The following is a 17,760-nucleotide window of genomic DNA, read 5'->3' as shown; positions in this document are numbered from 1 at the left end:
ATTAATAATCAAAACGTAGAGGAAGAAGAAAAAGACTGGTTGTGTCTAAATGGTAACACTACTCTTCAAGGCAGCGTATCAGTCCTCTATCATTCTCAATCATAATGAATGATGTTTTCCAGATATTGGAAAATCACTTTTTCAGATATTGGAAAATATCAGATTTTCCAGATATTGGAAAATCACTTGCTGAAGATGATGGGGCAATTTGAAAAAGAGGAAGAAATATAGAGTATGTTCAGGAAGCTATCGATGAAGTTGAAAACTAGTCTCTGATGTGGGGATTTAAATTATCTGTAGAAAAATTTCAAACTGTTTTTCTTTTTAGGAGAAAAAAGTTAATGAAGATGTTTGCCTGAAACTTTATAATCAAAGATTAGGAAAAAATGAAAATGTTCAAGTTTTTTGGTTTATGATTTGATGCATTGCTCACATGGAAGACTCATATAGACAAAATTGAAGATAAATGTAAAAAAGTCTTGAATATTATGAGATGCTTGATAGGCACTGTTTCAGCTGAGCTGATAGACTGGCTATGAAAAATATCTATATAGCTTTGATTAGATCCATTCTAGACTATGGGTGCATTGTATTTGAATCAGCAGCTCGAACCTCTTTATAAAAGTTAGACGGAATTCAGGCTCAAGCATTGCGGTTGTGTTGTGGGGCAGTTAAATCAACACTGTTGTCAGCACTCTAGGTGGAAGTTGGGGACATGCCATTACATTTAAAAAAAAATATTGTGCAAATCTACAAAGTCATAATGATTTACACCCTACTAAAAAAGATTATGAATAGGTTTTGGTATCAAAATCAAAAACAAGAGTTTTTGCACAATCATATCAGATATAACTAAGGAGTTGGGAGTTAATGATTGAGCTATTAGTCAAACTGTTTTAATGCCAGCTGTTCCACCATGGCTACTGCCTGAACCATCCATTGATTTCTCAATTTTGGATGATGTTCAAGTAAAAAAACATTTAATCTGCAGGCTTATGTGAACACTGTATTACACAAGAGATAGGGACAATATGTACATATGTTTACAGATGGGTCCAAAAAAAAACAGAATGGAAAAACAAGCAGTGCATTTTACGTCCCAGAGTATCGATATATGCAGCTGAAATTGTGGCAGTCTTGTTAACTCTGCAATGGAGTTAACAATATAGATAGGTTAGATAGATAGATAGAGGAAGTCAAACCTTTGTGTATACTGCTTTGCTCAGACTCAATGTAGCCCTGGTTAGTCTCCAGCATACCTCTTCAGGATGCAGACAGGATATCCTTTATGATATTATGCAATCTTTATATAGAATTATTAGATTAGGAATTGATGTGCAGTTTTTATGGGTACCAGCACATGTGGGCATCCGGGGAAATGAGGTCGTGGATCGTCTTGCCAAAAATGGATTAGATAGAAACCAAGTAGAAGTTTTAATAGCAATAAGCAAGACAGAGGCAAAAGCTTTTATATGGAGCAGGATTAAGGCACAGTGGCAAAGGCTATGGGACAGGGATGCTAAAGGAAGGCATTTATATCAGATTTGAGGTTGGAGGGAGAAGAACAGGAGACAAGAGTGCCTGATCAGCAGAATAAGACTGGGTCACACAAAACTAAACTCATCTCAACAGCTCATCAGGAAGCATCTAACCAGAACTTGTGGCTGCAATCATATAGAAACTGTGGATCACATCTTTTTTCATTGTCTCATATATATACAAGACAAAGACAGCTGTCAAAGAATGAACTGGATCATAAAGGGACTGAACGCATAGACTTGAAAATATTCTTTACAAATGACTGGAAATTCTATTTTAAAACATGTCTTCACTTATCTTCAAAGCAGGGGTTTAATGATAAGGATTTAAGACCTATGTAATGCAACAGTTGGTGGCGATAGTGCCCCGAATGGTGGCAATGCGCCATTAAAAGGAAAGATGAAGAAGAAGATGATAACCCTACATTTGTGAAACTCTCGCGAGCCGCTTCAAACTATTGTCTCGCTGTTTTATGTTGTGACAACACTGTGATTAATGTCTGGTTAGGTTTATGCACTAAATACACTTGGTTAGGGTTAGGGATAGCGCATGGATTGGAGTGAATTGATCAAACGTGGTATGGGTTAGTTACTTTGTTACAAATCTCGCGAGAGTTTCGTATTATTTAGCAAATGTAGGGTTACCATCTAGACACGACCAAAAACACTACAGCAGCTTACCTTTCTCCAACAAGGTTTGTTTACCTTCAAAGACCTCATTTCCTCACAGAAACCAGGGTAATGTATCACATGTTTTCTACAATGTGTTCGTGTTTTTCAAACATGTATATTTCTTCTCCTTGAAGGGCTTCTTTAGAGGAAGTAGCAGCTAGCATTTGTAGCTAGTTAGCTAACAGGTAACGTTAATGCTAGTGTCGATCAGCTGTTCAAACTCTCAAACTGGACATTAGTGTCTGGAAATCCTGTGTAATGGTGAAAAGTTTACAGAATGTATAATGTCTGTCTGTTATCCTAAATAACATTTATCATCAGCTACAAATCACATGACTTCGATGTAACGCCAGGAAGAACTGGAGCCTGTCAATAATCAATAGCCACAGATTATTTCTATTCTCCTCCATCTGCTCTGTGCTGGAAGAGACCCAACCATAAAGAATATGTTTGTCAAATTGTGACTATTATAATGTTATTATGGAAAATAACTTGTGTATAAATGTAAGTAAACGTGTTGTGGTAAATATTGCTTTTGTGCTGTAACAATTCAAGTCAATTCATCGATTAGTTAGTCGAGAGAAAATGAATCGACAAGAATTTTAAACATTTACGAGTCATTTAATTCATTTATTCAGCAAGGAAAACGCCAAACATTCACCATATGCAGAATTAATGACTCCAGTAGTCCAAAACAATTTGCTTAATCAGTTAAATCATTTGTTACAGATGAAATGCTCACAGTAAAAAACTCACAGCTCGTTTAGAAATTCAAGATTCAAGAGATTTTATTTGTCACATATGTATACAAGTAGTATAGTGAAATGTTATGAAAAAGTAAATTCCCAGGCAGTGCACAATACAAGTACAAGAAATTATAAAAGCTAAGCTAATATGTTCAAAATCTATACCTATGGAAGAGCCAACAACAATAATAATAATGATAAAAACTACTGATAAATAGCAAAAGTGTAAACATGGTTGTAAAGTGAACAGTAGATAAGCTGACAACAGTATTTAAATAGCAGTTGTGCAAAATATACAAAATATAGAACTTTCGATAAGAGCAAAATGAAGTACACATTTAAAACAATTACAGAAATATTCATTTCTCTCCTCTTAGCTGGTGACACTGACTAGTTGTCAATAATAATAACCTTGGCTGGCTGTCATCATTCTCAAACAGAAAAATGGACACGCGGTTCACTCGAGGGAAATCCAACATCTTAGAGCGACCTCTGACCCGACCCAAGACTGAAGTCAGCGTGAGCGCTTTTGCCCTCCTGTTCTCTGAGATGGTGCAGTACTGTCAGAGCCGTGTGTACTCTGTGTCTGAGCTGCAGACACGCCTGGCAGACATGGGCCAGAGTGTGGGAGCCAGCATGCTGGATGTGCTGGTGCTGAGAGAGAAGAACGGGAAGAGGGAGACCAAAGTGCTGAACATGCTGCTCTTCATCAAGGTACAGAAATGTGAAATACCGCTGTTGATTTTAGGGTTCAATAACTTTTTCTTCTACTTTTTAAACTGTTCTTCCAATTCTCTTTCCTTCAGGTTAATGTGTGGAAGTCTTTGTTCGGGAAGGAGGCTGACAAGCTGGAGCAGGCCAACGATGACGACAAGACTTACTACATCATAGAAAAGGAGCCACTTATCAATGCATACATCTCTGTTCCCAAAGAGAACAGCAGCTTAAACTGCGCTGCTTTCACTGCGGGCATTGTGGAGGCCATCCTCACACACAGCGGCTTCCCCGCCAAGGTCACCGCCCACTGGCACAAAGGCACCACGCTGATGATAAAGTTTAACGAGTCAGTCATAGCCAGGGACAAAGCTCTGGATGGCAGATAAGGAAGACTGGAGAGAGCAAGTGGTTATGTTAATCAATACAGGATCAAATCATCCAGGTCCATTCTTTTTTTTTTTTACTCTGGCTGTTTGTTCTTGAAGTATGGAGAATTGTTCATCTGTGGTGACTTTATGGAAGAATGGATGAACCCGACATCCTGAGCCAGAAAAGATGCAGCTAGTTGGTTCAGTGTTCCAAGTTTGTGTGGATCATCTCACTCCTGTTATACCTCATGAAGTGACACAAATTTGTTTTACGTTCTTACATTTAAAGCATTTAATTTGTGGCTTTATATCACAGTAATTCTGAGTTTTTCAAGCTCATCAGGTCACTATATTTTAATTAAATAACTTAATCACACACCACACTGGATGAGATGTATTCTTAATAAGTTTGTAGGGCTGAAATGATTAATAAATTAGTTGATTAACAGAAAAATGAATCAACTATTTTAATAATAATTTTAAGTCATTTATCAGGCAAACATGGCAAACATTTCCTGGTTCACAGCTTCTTAAATGTGAAGATTTTCTTAGTATTTCACATAATTGTCCAACATGTCATCCTGGGCTCTGGGAAATTGTGTTAGAGTTTTTATAGACCAAACATTTAATCGATTAATCCAAAAAAAAAAAATCAACAGATTAACTGATAAAGAAAATAATCTTTCGTTGCAGTCATGGTCTCATGACCATCTCACTAAAGAGCATCCCCAGTTTCTAATTTTGTTAATAAAAAATATTGTCACAATACCTCTTTTTACTCTGCAAAATATTATTATTGCACACAGAGGGTCCAGATTTTATTTATTTAAAGTAACGGCTAGGTTTCATTCCAGTTCAACTCCAGCTTCATGTCTCATCTCTGTAAAATAGATTCATATTTAGCTACGACTGAGGTCATGTCCTCACTGTTTTTATTTTATTGTACTTTGAATATAGTTTACATGCACATATGTGATGTGTGTGTGAATAGGGAGGTATTGGTAACATGGGAGCGTTTGCTTTCCACATTGAAAATCATACACATGGTGGGTATTTTATAAGTTGTCTCTAGTATTTTTAGACTCCAGAAATTTGATAACTTTTAAGTCAACAAAATAAGAAATAAAGACAGGCTTCAGCATCAAGAAGGCTTTGAAACACAGTGTAGACCTTCATGTTAGGAAATGCAATTCATAGAAAAAAAGGATCATAACACTTAACAGAATAAACATGAAAAATCCAAATAATTCATGATTGAATGAATAATACAGACCTTCTTGGTTTCTGATCAAAAGTATGTGAGGGTGGGATCATCCTGGTGACCAAGTGGTTGAGATGCATTAATGTCTCAGGTTTGACTCCAGTCGGGGGACCTTTGTCGTATGTCATACATCTCTCTCTCCCTCGATTCCTGTCAGTCTCTGTGCTATTAACCGTCAAATAATGGCAAAAATAAAATCTTAACGGAAGAGTATGCCATTTTAGGAAATACATCTATTCATATTTCCCAAAGTATGATGAGAGATGAGAATATTGATACCACTCTCATCTCTGTGCAATAAACATGAAGCTACAGTCAGCAGCTTTATTAGCAAAGATTGGAAACAGAGAAATGACTCGCTTGGCTCTGTCCAAAAAAAACATCTACCAGCACCTCTAAAACTCAAGCTGATAATTAAAAAAAACAAAACTGAAGTGTAAAATTGTCAGTTTATGCTAAATTAACTGGCTCCTGGCTGTAGCTTCATATTTACTGTAATGGGGTGGGGGGATATCTAAAACCCTGTCTACGCACCTGCTCATGATGTAAATAATGTTTCTTGTGCTCCATATTGTTCATGGCACTGTTTGTCTGTTTATGTTGAATAAAAGTGTGCTGAAATAGAAAAGCTGAATGGCATGTGAGTCTGAGTCATTACCATATTATATTTTTAACTTATGATGACATATACAGCCCTGAATAATCCAGTGTTTCCTCCACAGTTGACGAGGAGGAAAAAGGATGAAGTGCACTACGGTGCCTTTCATGTTAAGACATCAGTCACATGGCGGTGTCACGTGTTTTTTTTACAGGAAGCTGCGATTGTGTTTACCTCTGTGTCATCCAAACACTGCGACACCGAGCATCCTTTATCTATGGTGGAGCTCCACACGATTTCGCAATGTGAATTCAGTCACTGCTCGATATTTGTGCCGATAATGTCCTCCCGTATGACCGTCTGAGCATCACCATGGCATCTTCAAGTTACCCTTGCATCCACGACAGCGCCACAGGTTCGTCATCACACCATTCATATCTCTCTGCGTGCTTTCATAGCGGCGGTGATGTGTACAGGTTTCTTTCTGTGCTCCATGGTGGTTGAAATACGTTCATTACTGCTAATTTCACGTGCTGATGAATGGTGGGTCCATTCATTACTGTGAGGTGACGTCGATGATGCTATGATGTGATTTAACAACAAATGAAATGTTTAATATCAGCGTGTGCAGGTACCGCATTAGAGCAATATCCTCAAGCTATCCGTATTCATACAATGAATAATTTACATTCTCAGCACAGGTGTATCAAAGCTTAAAGGGGCACTCCACTGATTTATATAATAGGTTTAGTGGGTGATGATAAATAGGCCTACTATTAATTATGTGTTAACAGTTTAATAATGTCCTTATGTTTCCAAAGTATATAAAAAATATTTTTATCTCAGCTCAAAGGTCAAAATAAAACTGTTTCTTCTGTATTTATGTTTTTGTTTTATTCCATAAGTAAGAAATCCTCATTCAAAACCAAAACTTACTCAGTAGCATATTGTATGGTTCACTCCATATGTCTAGATAAGGACATTAATTTAAAGATGATAAGATAATGATCTAACATAGCTGTGTATTCAATATTTCTGTTCTGTTTAATGAACATCATTTCCCATGAGCCCTAGACCACCGCAGGTAAAACATAATGGCTAGTTAAAAGAGACCAGTCCATAGGAGAGTTTAGTGGCTGCAGCTAGTTCAGACATGTTCATAACAGCAGGACAGGAAGCTGAGATTACAGCTAGAACGCTGGGAAAATGAGCCCTAGTTTTAGTGTTTTAGTGGATATTATGTTTATGGACAAAATTGCAGCATAGGTGAATGTTCATGGGAGTTGTATTTTTTTTTAACAGTGACGTTATTCCAAAAAGGACACAGGCATGGTGGCAGTTTATTCAGGCTTTGGGTTTACTTTGAGACCATCATCAGGAGCAGGTAGAGGAGGCAGAGAAACAATAGCTAATAAATACCAGGTGTGCCAGCTGATTGTTCATTTGCATCAATTAGGCTGATGACGTTTTAGGCCTAACCTAACAACACAGATTAACATCCATTGTTGAATGTATTGGGTTTTATCTACCTGCTCCTAATGGTGGTTTTAAGGTAAAACCGAAAACTTGAATCACAAAGGTTTCAATTTCTAATAGCAAGTGCTGTAGTGGAAGGCAATTTGTCTCAGACTATGGATAGTAAACCTCAGGAACACACTGCAGGAAGACCGATGAAAGAAATGTTTAATGACAGATTGCACTGAGTTACAGAAGCTGGAGGAACAGAGGCTAGCTCAGACGTGACGTCAGGACTTTAGCTCTTTATTGGGCTTCGAACCTAACATTTCTAACAGAAAGTCTGTAATACAAACTAAGGGTGTGGGGTTTGGGAGTGGAATTTTTGGAGGAAGGGGCTGATCTGATGAAAAACATCATCTAGTTGCATTATGGTAAATGTAGGATCCAGTGATTTTTGAACTTGAGTCATACTAGAGCCTAAAAGTCAGGATATCTTGGCCTCTGCTGCCTTGATTTTAAAAATTCTTTCTTTAATCTGTCTCTTATGAGTCTCCCAACTTTATGAAAGTAAAATACTAAATCACTGTGGTGCCCCTTTAACACTGTATTAATGCTGATCATGTTAAGGTTCATCTCCTATATAAATTCAAAGGTTTTCTTTGTGTTTCCCAGAGAAGGACAAGCTTCTCTCCTCTGTGGCCAGCTATGGATCCCGGGACCTTGTCGGGAGTGGGGGCCCCCGTCCTACTGATCTGGTGGGCTCTGAACACGGCCAACAGCAGGACGAAGAAGAGGAGGAGGCCCTGAGGAGGAAACTCAAGTACTTCTTCATGAGCCCTTGTGACAAGTATCACGCCAAGGGGCGTAAGCCTTTCAAGCTGGGCCTGCAGCTGCTCAAAATCATCATTGTTACAGTGCAGGTGGGTACAGCATTATGCTCTGATTTCAAATGAACATGATGGATGCTGCTATATGAGAATAATAGTCTAATTCTATACCAATGATGTGCTTTATCCTCACTGTGTCATTACTACTCTGCATTGACCTGATTGTTGAAGCTCATTTGTTTTCTCCCTGCCTCTCCCTCTTAGTTGGTGCTGTTTGGACTGAGCAACCAGATGGTGGTGACATTTAAAGAGGAAAACACAGCAGCGTTCAAACACCTTTTCCTGAAGGGTTATCAGGACAATATTCCTCAGGCCGTCCACACACAGAAGGAGCTTTACAACCACATCAACTTCGCCATAGAGCAGGTAGCCTATTGATAACCACAGGGAGCTGTTATTTACTCAGGTTTGAGATCTCACGTCTCTTAGGTTTCTGCCTCCAACATAATACAATAGAGGCCAGTGAACAATGGGTTTACGGTGCTTTGAAACACCGAAACACTCCCGCAGCCCACCACACACGCACACACACTCACACACACACACACACACACACACACACACACTGAATAGTCCTCTGACCTCACACCACCTCACTGTAATTTTTCAATGCTGTGAGCACCACAAACATAATTTCATTCACTTCCATTGTATTGGGATGTAGCTAGAAATATCTCAAAACCTGGGGGCAAATAAAATCACTACTACAGTTAAGTGAGACAATATGTTGTTTAGGAATTTGTGGGATCCAACCGCTTAAAGAGTTTCAGTAACATTTGGTTGCCATGGGAATTTCAGTATAACTTGGTTTTCCACTTTCCACTAATTCCCAGTTTCACTTCTCTTCAGTACATGGCTCTGCCTCAGATCTCACTGGGACAGTATGCATACGTGTTGGGCGTCGGTGTGAACGGCAGCGCTCTCTCCCTTTGCCAGAGGTACTACAGGAAAGGCACCATCGACCCCATCAACGACACGTTTGACATTGATCCCCATGTTGACACCGGTACAATGACCTTTATCTTTATCTTTCCTCCTTATGCTACATTGGCACTCATAAAATGTGTTCCTGGGTATTCAACATTAAAACCGGCAGCCTTGTTTTTTATGCAGTGCCAGTATTTTCTTGACCCTTAAAAGGAATGACTGTGTCAGTGAGTCATGGTGTTGCAGCCCTACAACTGTGCCCTACTTTTAAAGGCTTGAAATAGTTTCTAGTTTCACCAAAAACAGAAAACAGAAGCTTTTTCTCTTTCCATAATCATCAGCAGCAACACACTATGTCTCTACCTTGGGAAAGAAGTTATTTGCATACAGCTGCTTATTTGGCAGGGATGGCTATTGGCAATATTTGATAAATCCTGTGGCAAAAACTTAAATGAGTCAAATGAAAATGGCTGTTAAGCCACAAAATGATGATTCTGCGTTTAAATGCTTTGAGGAAGTGTAGAATTGTGGCCTTTGCATCACATGATATGGAAAAAGAGAATCATATGGTTTTAACACTTCCCTATGATTTATTTTTTGGTTCCCATGATTCCTCTGTTTGTTTTTTGTCAGATTGCATCGGACTGAATCCACCGACTCTCGAGTCTGCTTCAGGAAACAGTGACTACAAGAATTTCACTCTCAAGTTTTACAAGTTAGATGTTTACACGTTTACTTTTCAATTTTACCATTCTTTTTTCTTTACAGTTTTCACCATGCACATTGAATTCTCTGTGTGTCTCTCTGTCTTATATTTGTCTCCAGGCTGGTCAATGTAACAGTTGATTTCCAGCTGAAGGCTATCAACATTCAGACCGTTATAAACAATGAAATCCCTGACTGCTACACCTTTGCTATCACGGTGAACTGTCTCTTCTGTTATTTCTATTTAAATGAACACTTTTACTGTAAGGATCCAATCTGTTAGAATTGTAATAGGAAGGGGAGGAGATGTATTTCTATGACACTCAACACAGTACAGATACAAATATGTCATAAATTGGCCCCATTTAATCACAACTGTGAATTTGCAATTTTCCAAATTTGGACTTTGTATCTTCAAATGAGCAAAGATAAGATGTGCTGATAGAGTTGTGTAAAGTTACTACACCCAGACGTTGTGTATTTACTCTTGTTTGCTATCAGATTGTCATGGATAACAAGGCGCACAGTGGAAAAATTAAGATCACTCTACAGAACCAGGCCTCCATAAAGGAGTGTAAAGACCCCAACGTGTCTGGACATGGTGAGTAACTGGTGGTGGATAAATGGACATATGATTTATGAAGATATTCATTCATCTGTCTGTTGATATTGACTGTATTATCTGTAATTTTCTCAGTTTCCTTTGATGTCTCTCATTTCTCTCTTCTCCTGTCAGCCGAGAGCTACGCTCGGGAGTTCTTTGATGTGGTGGTGGCAGTCGTTTGTCTGCTGTCCTTGCTTCTGTGTGGGCGCTCCATCCTCAGAGGTATCCTGCTGCAACACGTAAGAAGCTAGATAAAGAATTTATATATTTAGTTAATGACAATTGTATTTTTCAAAACTTAAATATGTTTTTAGTGAATTTGCTTTACTTGGTGACAGAATAATTAATAATTTCCATTTTACTGTCACCATGCTCAGTATTTTGTTTAAAATGCACAGAAATTAAAGGTGCTCCGTGAACAAAAAACAAAAGTTTCTGTTTATCTTCAGTGTTACTCACCAAAATGCGTTGTGTGTATCCTTCAGGTCTAACAAAAGTGTTGCATGCATTTCCTTCCTCATAAAACATTTGCAAATTTTTAAACTTACATTACTTAAATGCATGTTTACTTGCTAGCAGTCCTCTTCACTACCTTTGCTGGCAGATTGCTGCGTTCTTGGTGCATTACCTTGGTGCTTTAGATCAGTGTAATAGTGTGAATCCATAGTGGTGAAATAATGTGCTGGTGCATGTCCATCCTTGTGCCCAGAAACAAAGCAAGGCTAGCTGTTTCCCTCTGTTTCCAGTCTTTATGCTAAGCTAAGCTAATAGCTGTAGTGCCATATTTACCTTACAGAGAGTGGTATCATTCTTCTCATCTCTCAGCAAGAAAGCGAATAGGCCTATCACCCAAAATGTTGAACTTTTCCTTTAAAACTTCTCTGAATTCCACTGACCTTATGTGGTAGTTAAGATTCTTATATTGTTGCCTTTGGTTTGGGAGTAAGGCTTCAGGTATTTAAATTACTTCCATGTGTGTTTGTTTTTCTTTAGCAGAATTTCTCTTATATGGAGGTTTTTTTTAATCCAATAAATGTTCATCTAAATTTTAAATAAAAGACATGTAAAACTGTCATAGGAAACCTCATCTTATTGATGATCTCTCATCTCCCTACCCAGGAGTATGTGCAGTTTTTCAAAAACAGACTTGGCCGCAGTGTCAGCTGGGGAGACAGAATGGAGTTCATTAATGGCTGGTATATTCTGCTCATTGTCAGTGACATGTTCACCATCATCGGCAGCTTCATCAAAATTGGGATAGAATCCAAGGTAATATGACACCCGATGTCGGTACGACTGCTGTCTGCTCTTTAGAAATTGTCACAGAGGAATTATCATGTCCAGCTGAACTGATACGCTTTTCAGCTTTGTAGTACAATTCACAGTTTTCTGGTAAATAATGATGTCACTGTTCTGATGCAGAATTTGTCATCATATGACGTGTGCGGGATCCTGCTGGGAACCTCCACTCTGCTGGTGTGGGTGGGAGTCATCCGCTACCTTAGCTTCTTTCAGAAATACAATGTAAGTGAAAAACACATGCACTTACAATAATAAAGATCATGTTAGTACTGTTTTTTTAACCTTACAAGTCTGCTTTGCTGTTATTACTCTGAAGGAAAATTATAGTGTGGTTGTTCCCTTCATCTCTCTATCCCACAGATCCTGATTGTGACACTAAGAGCTGCTTTTCCTAATGTCATCCGCTTCTGCTGCTGTGCAGCAGCCATTTATTTGGGATATTGCTTCTGTGGATGGATTGTGCTGGGGCCCTATCATGCCAAGGTACTGTACACACACACTCTGCAGTGTCTCTGACCAGAAATGAACAGGCATGAGTCATTCAGGCCAGAAATACATGTCAGAGCAACCTAATTATCATAAAATGCCCTCTAGCATATCATTTTTATTGCTATGTATAATTAATGACTGAAGAAAATGAACATTTATTAAACATGAATCACGACAACGTTCTGTTGGTATATTGTGTCTGCTCATCTCCTACTTTTAGACTTGCAATATTATGTATGTGTAATCAACCAACCTAACAAATGACAACTAATAAAACCTCACAAAATTTCATTAAAAAGTTAAATAATTAAAAAATCCTAATTAAACAAATACACACCACTACAGAAAATATTTGAAAAAGTCCCATTTCATAAATCACCATTTTAAAAGTGGCAGTTAAAAGCTAATTAAAGTAGTGATCCATCAATCTAGTATTGCGCTTCCATAAAGTTGGGTGACTCACAAGAGACTGAATAAAAACAGAGTAGTCAAAATTGAAGCCTGAGATATTCTGACTTTAGTGCCTAGAATGGATCAATCTCAAAAGTAGCTCAATCCTACATTTCCCATGATGCAACTCAATAGTATCTTTCATTAGACCCTCCCTGCCTTCTAGATCCTCACTTGTCTAAAACCTCAAATCTCCAGTTTGTAATGTAGGCTTTCTGTTAAAAATTTAAACCTTAAAGGTGCAGTGTGTAGGATTTAGTGACATCTAGCGGTGAGGTTGCTGATTGCAACCAACTGAATACCCCTCCCCTCATCATCCCCTTCCAAGTGTGTAGGAGAACCTACAGTGGCAACAAAACTCGCAAAAAACCCAGAAGGCCCTCTCTAGAGCCAGTGTTTGGTTTGTCCATTCTGGGCTACTGTAGAAACATGGTGGTGCAACATGGTGACCTCCATGGAAGAGGACCCACTCCCTATGTAGATATAAAGGGCTCATTCTAAGGTAATGGAAAAAACAATGATTCTTATTTTCAGGTGATTATACACTAATGAAAACATACTTATGAATATTATATTCCATTTCTGCCAATAGATCCCCCTAAATCTTACACACTGGTCCTTTAAGCTCAAGTCAAAATAACCCTGATGACGTCATGGTGCCGCCATCAGGGTTCAGAGAGAAGTGCTCCCTCCAGGTGTAGTGAATGTGTTCATTACACAGCTGTTTTTACTCTTTATGATGAGTTAACAGAACCTCGTGTACAATTGATGGATTGCCCCTTTTAAAGAACTAGTTTTACATTTTGGGAAACTGCTTATTCTTAGCTTAGCTTAGAATAAATGTATTAGCTTAGTTTAGCATAAAGACTGGAAGCAACGAACCTGGCTCTTTCCAAATGTAGTAAAATCCACCTACCAATGCCTCTAAAGCTCACTAACACATTATATCTTTTGTTTAATTTGTACAAAAACTGAAGTGTAAAAACAACTAATTGTGGTTTGATGTTGGGTTATGTGCAGGACTATTTTGGGCGCAGTTTCTGGAGTCTGAAGCAAATGTTGTTACTTTTGGACTAGTGATACGCAGATCACAGTTATATCCGCGGGCACCGCAGTTAATCTGCGGATTGGGCAGGCCAAGTCATAAAAATTAACATTCTGTTTAATAGTGGCTGGGTTGCAGGGGGTGAAATAATACATCATTAATGAGGAAAATATTAATTACATTCTCTAAAATATGAACATATTTTAAGCTTCATTTTTCGCATGAATTAGCAGACTAGACTCTCATTGCGCCAATTGCTTTGGTTTAGTTTAGTTTAGTTTTGCATTTGTTTTAAGTAGCAATGGAAACAAAAAAGAAAATTTAAAAAAATTAAAATATTATTCATGTATGTTGTATTATTATTCCTTTCTTTGTCTTCACCCCATATATACAGTTTCGTTCCCTGTCCACGGTTTCCGAGTGCCTGTTTTCTCTGATCAATGGAGACGACATGTTTGTAACATTTGCTGAGATGGAGCATAGCGGCGCACTCGTGTGGATCTTCAGCCAGGTCTACCTTTACACCTTCATCTCCCTCTTCATCTACATGGTGCTGTCCCTCTTCATCGCACTCATCACCGGAGCCTACGACACCATTATGGTACAGTCAGTCATTTGGTTTCATTTAGTTATCACTCTTGTTTACCTGCATTAAAAAAAAAAAAAAAAAAAAAAAAGAAGAAGAAACTTTGCTATGTTCTGAACATTAGAAATAAATGCTGTGGGAAAGGGGAAATAGAGATAGCTTTGGATGAAGCAATTGAAAGTTTAAAGAGTAACGCAACACCAGGCTTCAAAGCTGTGTTTTGCTGCCCTCTCTGGTGGAGTTTAAAGCCTGTTGCATCAGTAACCACGCCCAACAGTGATGTCACAGGGTCCTGGAGTACACCTGTACATCACTGCAGCAACATGAGAAGTTAGCTAAAACAGCTAAAACAAGATGTTCAGGGGTTAAGTCACTCTTTAAAGTGAGCCTAAAGATAATGATGGGAAAAGTGCCTTTAACAGTCCTTTTAAGAATATCAAAGCATAATTTAATTAAAAAATGAAGTCAAGTCAAATTACAATACATTAAATTTAGAAAAGGAGTGCTGTAATGAAGGCAGATGTATGTAAGTTCTTTTTTGTAATATTTTAGCACATCAAACAATGATTTTCTATAATTCAAATGACCCAAAGGCCTGGACATGGATGTTTGATGTGTACAACACATTTGATCAAATTCTTTTCTGTTCAAATTAAACAAAATATAGAACCATGGTTGTAAATCAGTGGTGACATCAGTATGTAGAAAGTATACAGCTTTACATTGTCTTCTTACAGGCTCAAACACAGGAGCAGGTCCGCGTCACAGACCTGAGCACGTTCATCGCAGAATGCAAGGACACACCCAGCTCGGGCAAATTCCGTGGTCCTGAAGGGTCGTCATGCTCCTTCCTTTGCTGCTGTGACTGGTGAGGAGGAGGAGGAGGAGGAGAAGGAGGAGGAGGAGGAGGAGTAGGAAATGGATGCACAGAGGGAATAAGCTGTGTGTGCGTGTGTGTGTGTGTGTGCGCGCGTGTGTGTGCACCATATTTCCACTTCAGTGACTGTAATTGCACTCTCTTTTCCAGATACCCAGCACAGCAGGGACGATGATGCCTTGAGAGTGAACTGCCTGACCTTGGACCACTTTGTCCTCTGTTACCCATTTTTGAATTTTGCATTTCAATCTGTGCTGGAACAGTAGAACGCACTGCACATTCACTACACCAATTACCTGCTTTCGGCTTTTGTACTGTATGAATAATTTATTGTCTTCTTCTGAAATGTGCGTTTATGAGGTTTTTGATGACTGGACGCATAATACCGGTAAACACATTCATTGCTGTAGACTGGACACAGGGTCCACCAACTGTTAAGTATAATGAATGCAAATGTTCACTTGAATGCTTCACTGTGTTACAGGTTTTTATCATCATTTTACTGTCCATATGGCTACCTAGGTGACAGGAGTTTTGTGCCTCTTCATTATGTAAATATATGTATGTCCACTGAATCTTCATAGCAGAGGTAAAACAGGCACAAGAGTCAGCCAGGCAAGCTGAAAAAAGAACGACCATTAACTGCCGTATGTATGCATTAGCTCCTTCAACATTCTCAGTCAAGGCGGCTCCACCATTCCCCTTTCGCTCCTCGTCCCTTTGTTCACGTCCTCCTTTGGCTGGAAGGAGATGACGGCTGCAAGAGGAAGGATGAGCCCTGCAGCCAACCAGTTAGTCATCAATATGTATGAACTGTTTCTGCTGTAAGGAGCCAGGTGACTGTGCACGCTAATGCACTGCGAGACAGAGTCTTTTTTTTTTAATGTTTGGTTTGAAGTGCTCCGTGCAAGGCAGCAAATATTCCTGCTGACAAACAAGTGATGTTCAAAGGAGGGTGTGTCAAACTAGACAGTTTTATCTAGACTATGAAGCCAGAGTTGTGTGTTTATTTTATATGAAGTGTCAGACTCTGTCAGTATACTGACATTGAAGCCATGTGTGAAAAGGTAATAGCTCATTTATTTTATCTGTGAATGAGCTACGACATCTCTACAAACCAGCAGTTCTTCGTTTACCATTTTAAAGGGAATGACTGGTTAGAATATCACACATATTAGAGAAACTTGAGAAATGGTAATGTCATTCTGCATGAAGGCGCATGAAGGGCACTGTTCAATGGACAAAATTTGTCTCAGGATTGATGGTAACAAAGGGATTTTAGAGGCTGGACAGATATTTGCCACTTTCACTTTTTTAAAATTTTTTATTGCTCACTGACATGTTTATTTTAATGCATTAATATTGTTTTAAATCAAAACTGTGGGAACATATGTTTTCTCTTCATGAATGTTTACTTACACTTATTTGCACTTAATCAAGAATGATTTACAGTGTCACTTGATTTAAATGTCTCTCATGGGAACCATATAGCACAATAGAACAAAGCACTGTTTACAATGCATCTCTTACTGTTCTCCTGACACTCATGGGAAGATTATTTATTGCCACTTGGATTTAATTTTAACAGTGTTATTGTTCACTACGGTTGTTTACTTATATTTTGTATGCTGTTTTAATTATTTGACCTCTTTTTGAGTAGAAGCAAAGGAGAGCTAAAAGGGAGTTTGTCAGTTACTGTATAGAAGGAAGTTGTACAGGTTTTTACCCTGATTTGTATTGAATCTTTTCTGTGAAGCTGCTGCCTTGTACACGTCAGCAAAATAAATTGGATTGATGACAAAGCGTTTGTGTGTGTGTGTGTGTGTGTGTGTCTTATCCTACAGCAGATATATTGTGTGTCCATTTTCAAGTCGGCTGCTCATATTCTTGAAGACAGTTCAATTATCTACTGTTTTAAGTATTAGTTATCAGGTTTATAAGATCTGGTTCCACTGATTCATTTATTATATTGTGAAAAAATAATATTATCAATACCCCTGTTGACACCAAAATACTGGGGCACATTTTTTAACAGAGTATAGATTAGCATTTGGTATTACAGAGTGACAAGACAGTCCACAGCCACGCTAGCAGCTCTGTGAGGCTGCTATGAGTTAAATATGTCAGCATGCTATAATGCTCACCATCTTATTTAGTGTGTTAGCATGCTAACATTTGCTAATTAGCACAAGACACAGCAGCTGCAGCTAATGGGAATGTCATTAGTTTTGCAGATATCTGGTCACAAATCAAAGTAATGGAAAAATTCAGTTGTAGACCTGATGATGTCATCCGATGAAAAGTTATAGGACCACAGTTTTAATTCATTCTGACAGGGGCAGGAATGTCTGTGCCAAATTTCATGTCAGACATTTTGACGTGTCACAGTAGGGGAAAATCCATTTAGCTGCTTCAGTTTCAGGGTCCTGGTACTGTTTAAGCTGACTCACTGTCACACTGTCATGGCTTACTGGGACACTTGAATATAACAGAGCCATCGTTAATGTTATTAGTAACACCTGTGCTTTTC

At 38.5% G+C, this 17,760-nt stretch overlaps 2 protein-coding genes across 5 annotated transcripts; both read left to right on the top strand.

Annotated features, from left to right (window-relative positions):
- Positions 1-1,972: 1,972 nt before the first annotated feature.
- LOC137201074 (trafficking protein particle complex subunit 5-like) lies at positions 1,973-4,666 on the top strand. Of its 2 annotated transcripts, none has more exons than XM_067615933.1 (3): positions 1,973-2,233; positions 3,397-3,670; positions 3,763-4,666. In XM_067615933.1, the coding sequence occupies exons 2-3, from the start codon at positions 3,401-3,403 to the stop codon at positions 4,057-4,059; spliced, it is 567 nt and encodes a 188-aa protein (XP_067472034.1). In that variant the 5' UTR covers positions 1,973-2,233; positions 3,397-3,400; the 3' UTR covers positions 4,060-4,666. The 2 variants fall into 2 exon arrangements, with proteins under 2 accessions (XP_067472034.1, XP_067472033.1); XM_067615932.1 differs by having other exon boundaries at positions 1,976-2,276.
- A 1,435-nt stretch (positions 4,667-6,101) lies between these two features.
- On the top strand, positions 6,102-17,033 carry mcoln1b (mucolipin TRP cation channel 1b). 3 transcript variants are annotated; one of them, XM_067615930.1, is made up of 14 exons: positions 6,102-6,315; positions 8,031-8,278; positions 8,450-8,611; positions 9,095-9,251; positions 9,806-9,887; positions 9,998-10,094; positions 10,379-10,478; positions 10,614-10,720; positions 11,601-11,750; positions 11,904-12,005; positions 12,144-12,266; positions 14,162-14,368; positions 15,091-15,221; positions 15,381-17,033. In XM_067615930.1, coding segments are annotated over exons 1-14 (1,710 nt in total). In that variant the 5' UTR covers positions 6,102-6,272; the 3' UTR covers positions 15,382-17,033. The 3 variants fall into 3 exon arrangements, with proteins under 3 accessions (XP_067472031.1, XP_067472030.1, XP_067472032.1); XM_067615931.1 differs by lacking the exon at positions 6,102-6,315 and adding an exon at positions 7,351-7,452; XM_067615929.1 differs by lacking the exon at positions 15,381-17,033 and having other exon boundaries at positions 15,091-15,225.
- The last annotated feature ends 727 nt before the right edge of the window (positions 17,034-17,760 follow it).

Source organism: Thunnus thynnus, chromosome 17, assembly GCF_963924715.1.
Source record: "Thunnus thynnus chromosome 17, fThuThy2.1, whole genome shotgun sequence".
NCBI classification, from domain to species: domain Eukaryota; kingdom Metazoa; phylum Chordata; class Actinopteri; order Scombriformes; family Scombridae; genus Thunnus; species Thunnus thynnus.
Note: the sequence above shows the minus strand (reverse complement) of the source record. Positions and strands in the feature narration are given on the sequence as shown.

Bases quoted from the DNA above. Each gene is read 5' to 3' on its own strand.
- mcoln1b (XM_067615929.1), top strand. From the start codon at position 6,273: ATGGCATCTTCAAGTTACCCTTGCATCCACGACAGCGCCACAG. The intron at 8,279-8,449 runs GTGGGTACAGCA...TCTCCCTCTTAG, and splicing joins TCATCATTGTTACAGTGCAG to TTGGTGCTGTTTGGACTGAG. The intron at 10,721-11,600 runs GTAAGAAGCTAG...CTCCCTACCCAG, and splicing joins GAGGTATCCTGCTGCAACAC to GAGTATGTGCAGTTTTTCAA.
- LOC137201074 (XM_067615933.1), top strand. From the start codon at position 3,401: ATGGACACGCGGTTCACTCGAGGGAAATCCAACATCTTAGAGCGACCT. The intron at 3,671-3,762 runs GTACAGAAATGT...TCTTTCCTTCAG, and splicing joins ACATGCTGCTCTTCATCAAG to GTTAATGTGTGGAAGTCTTT.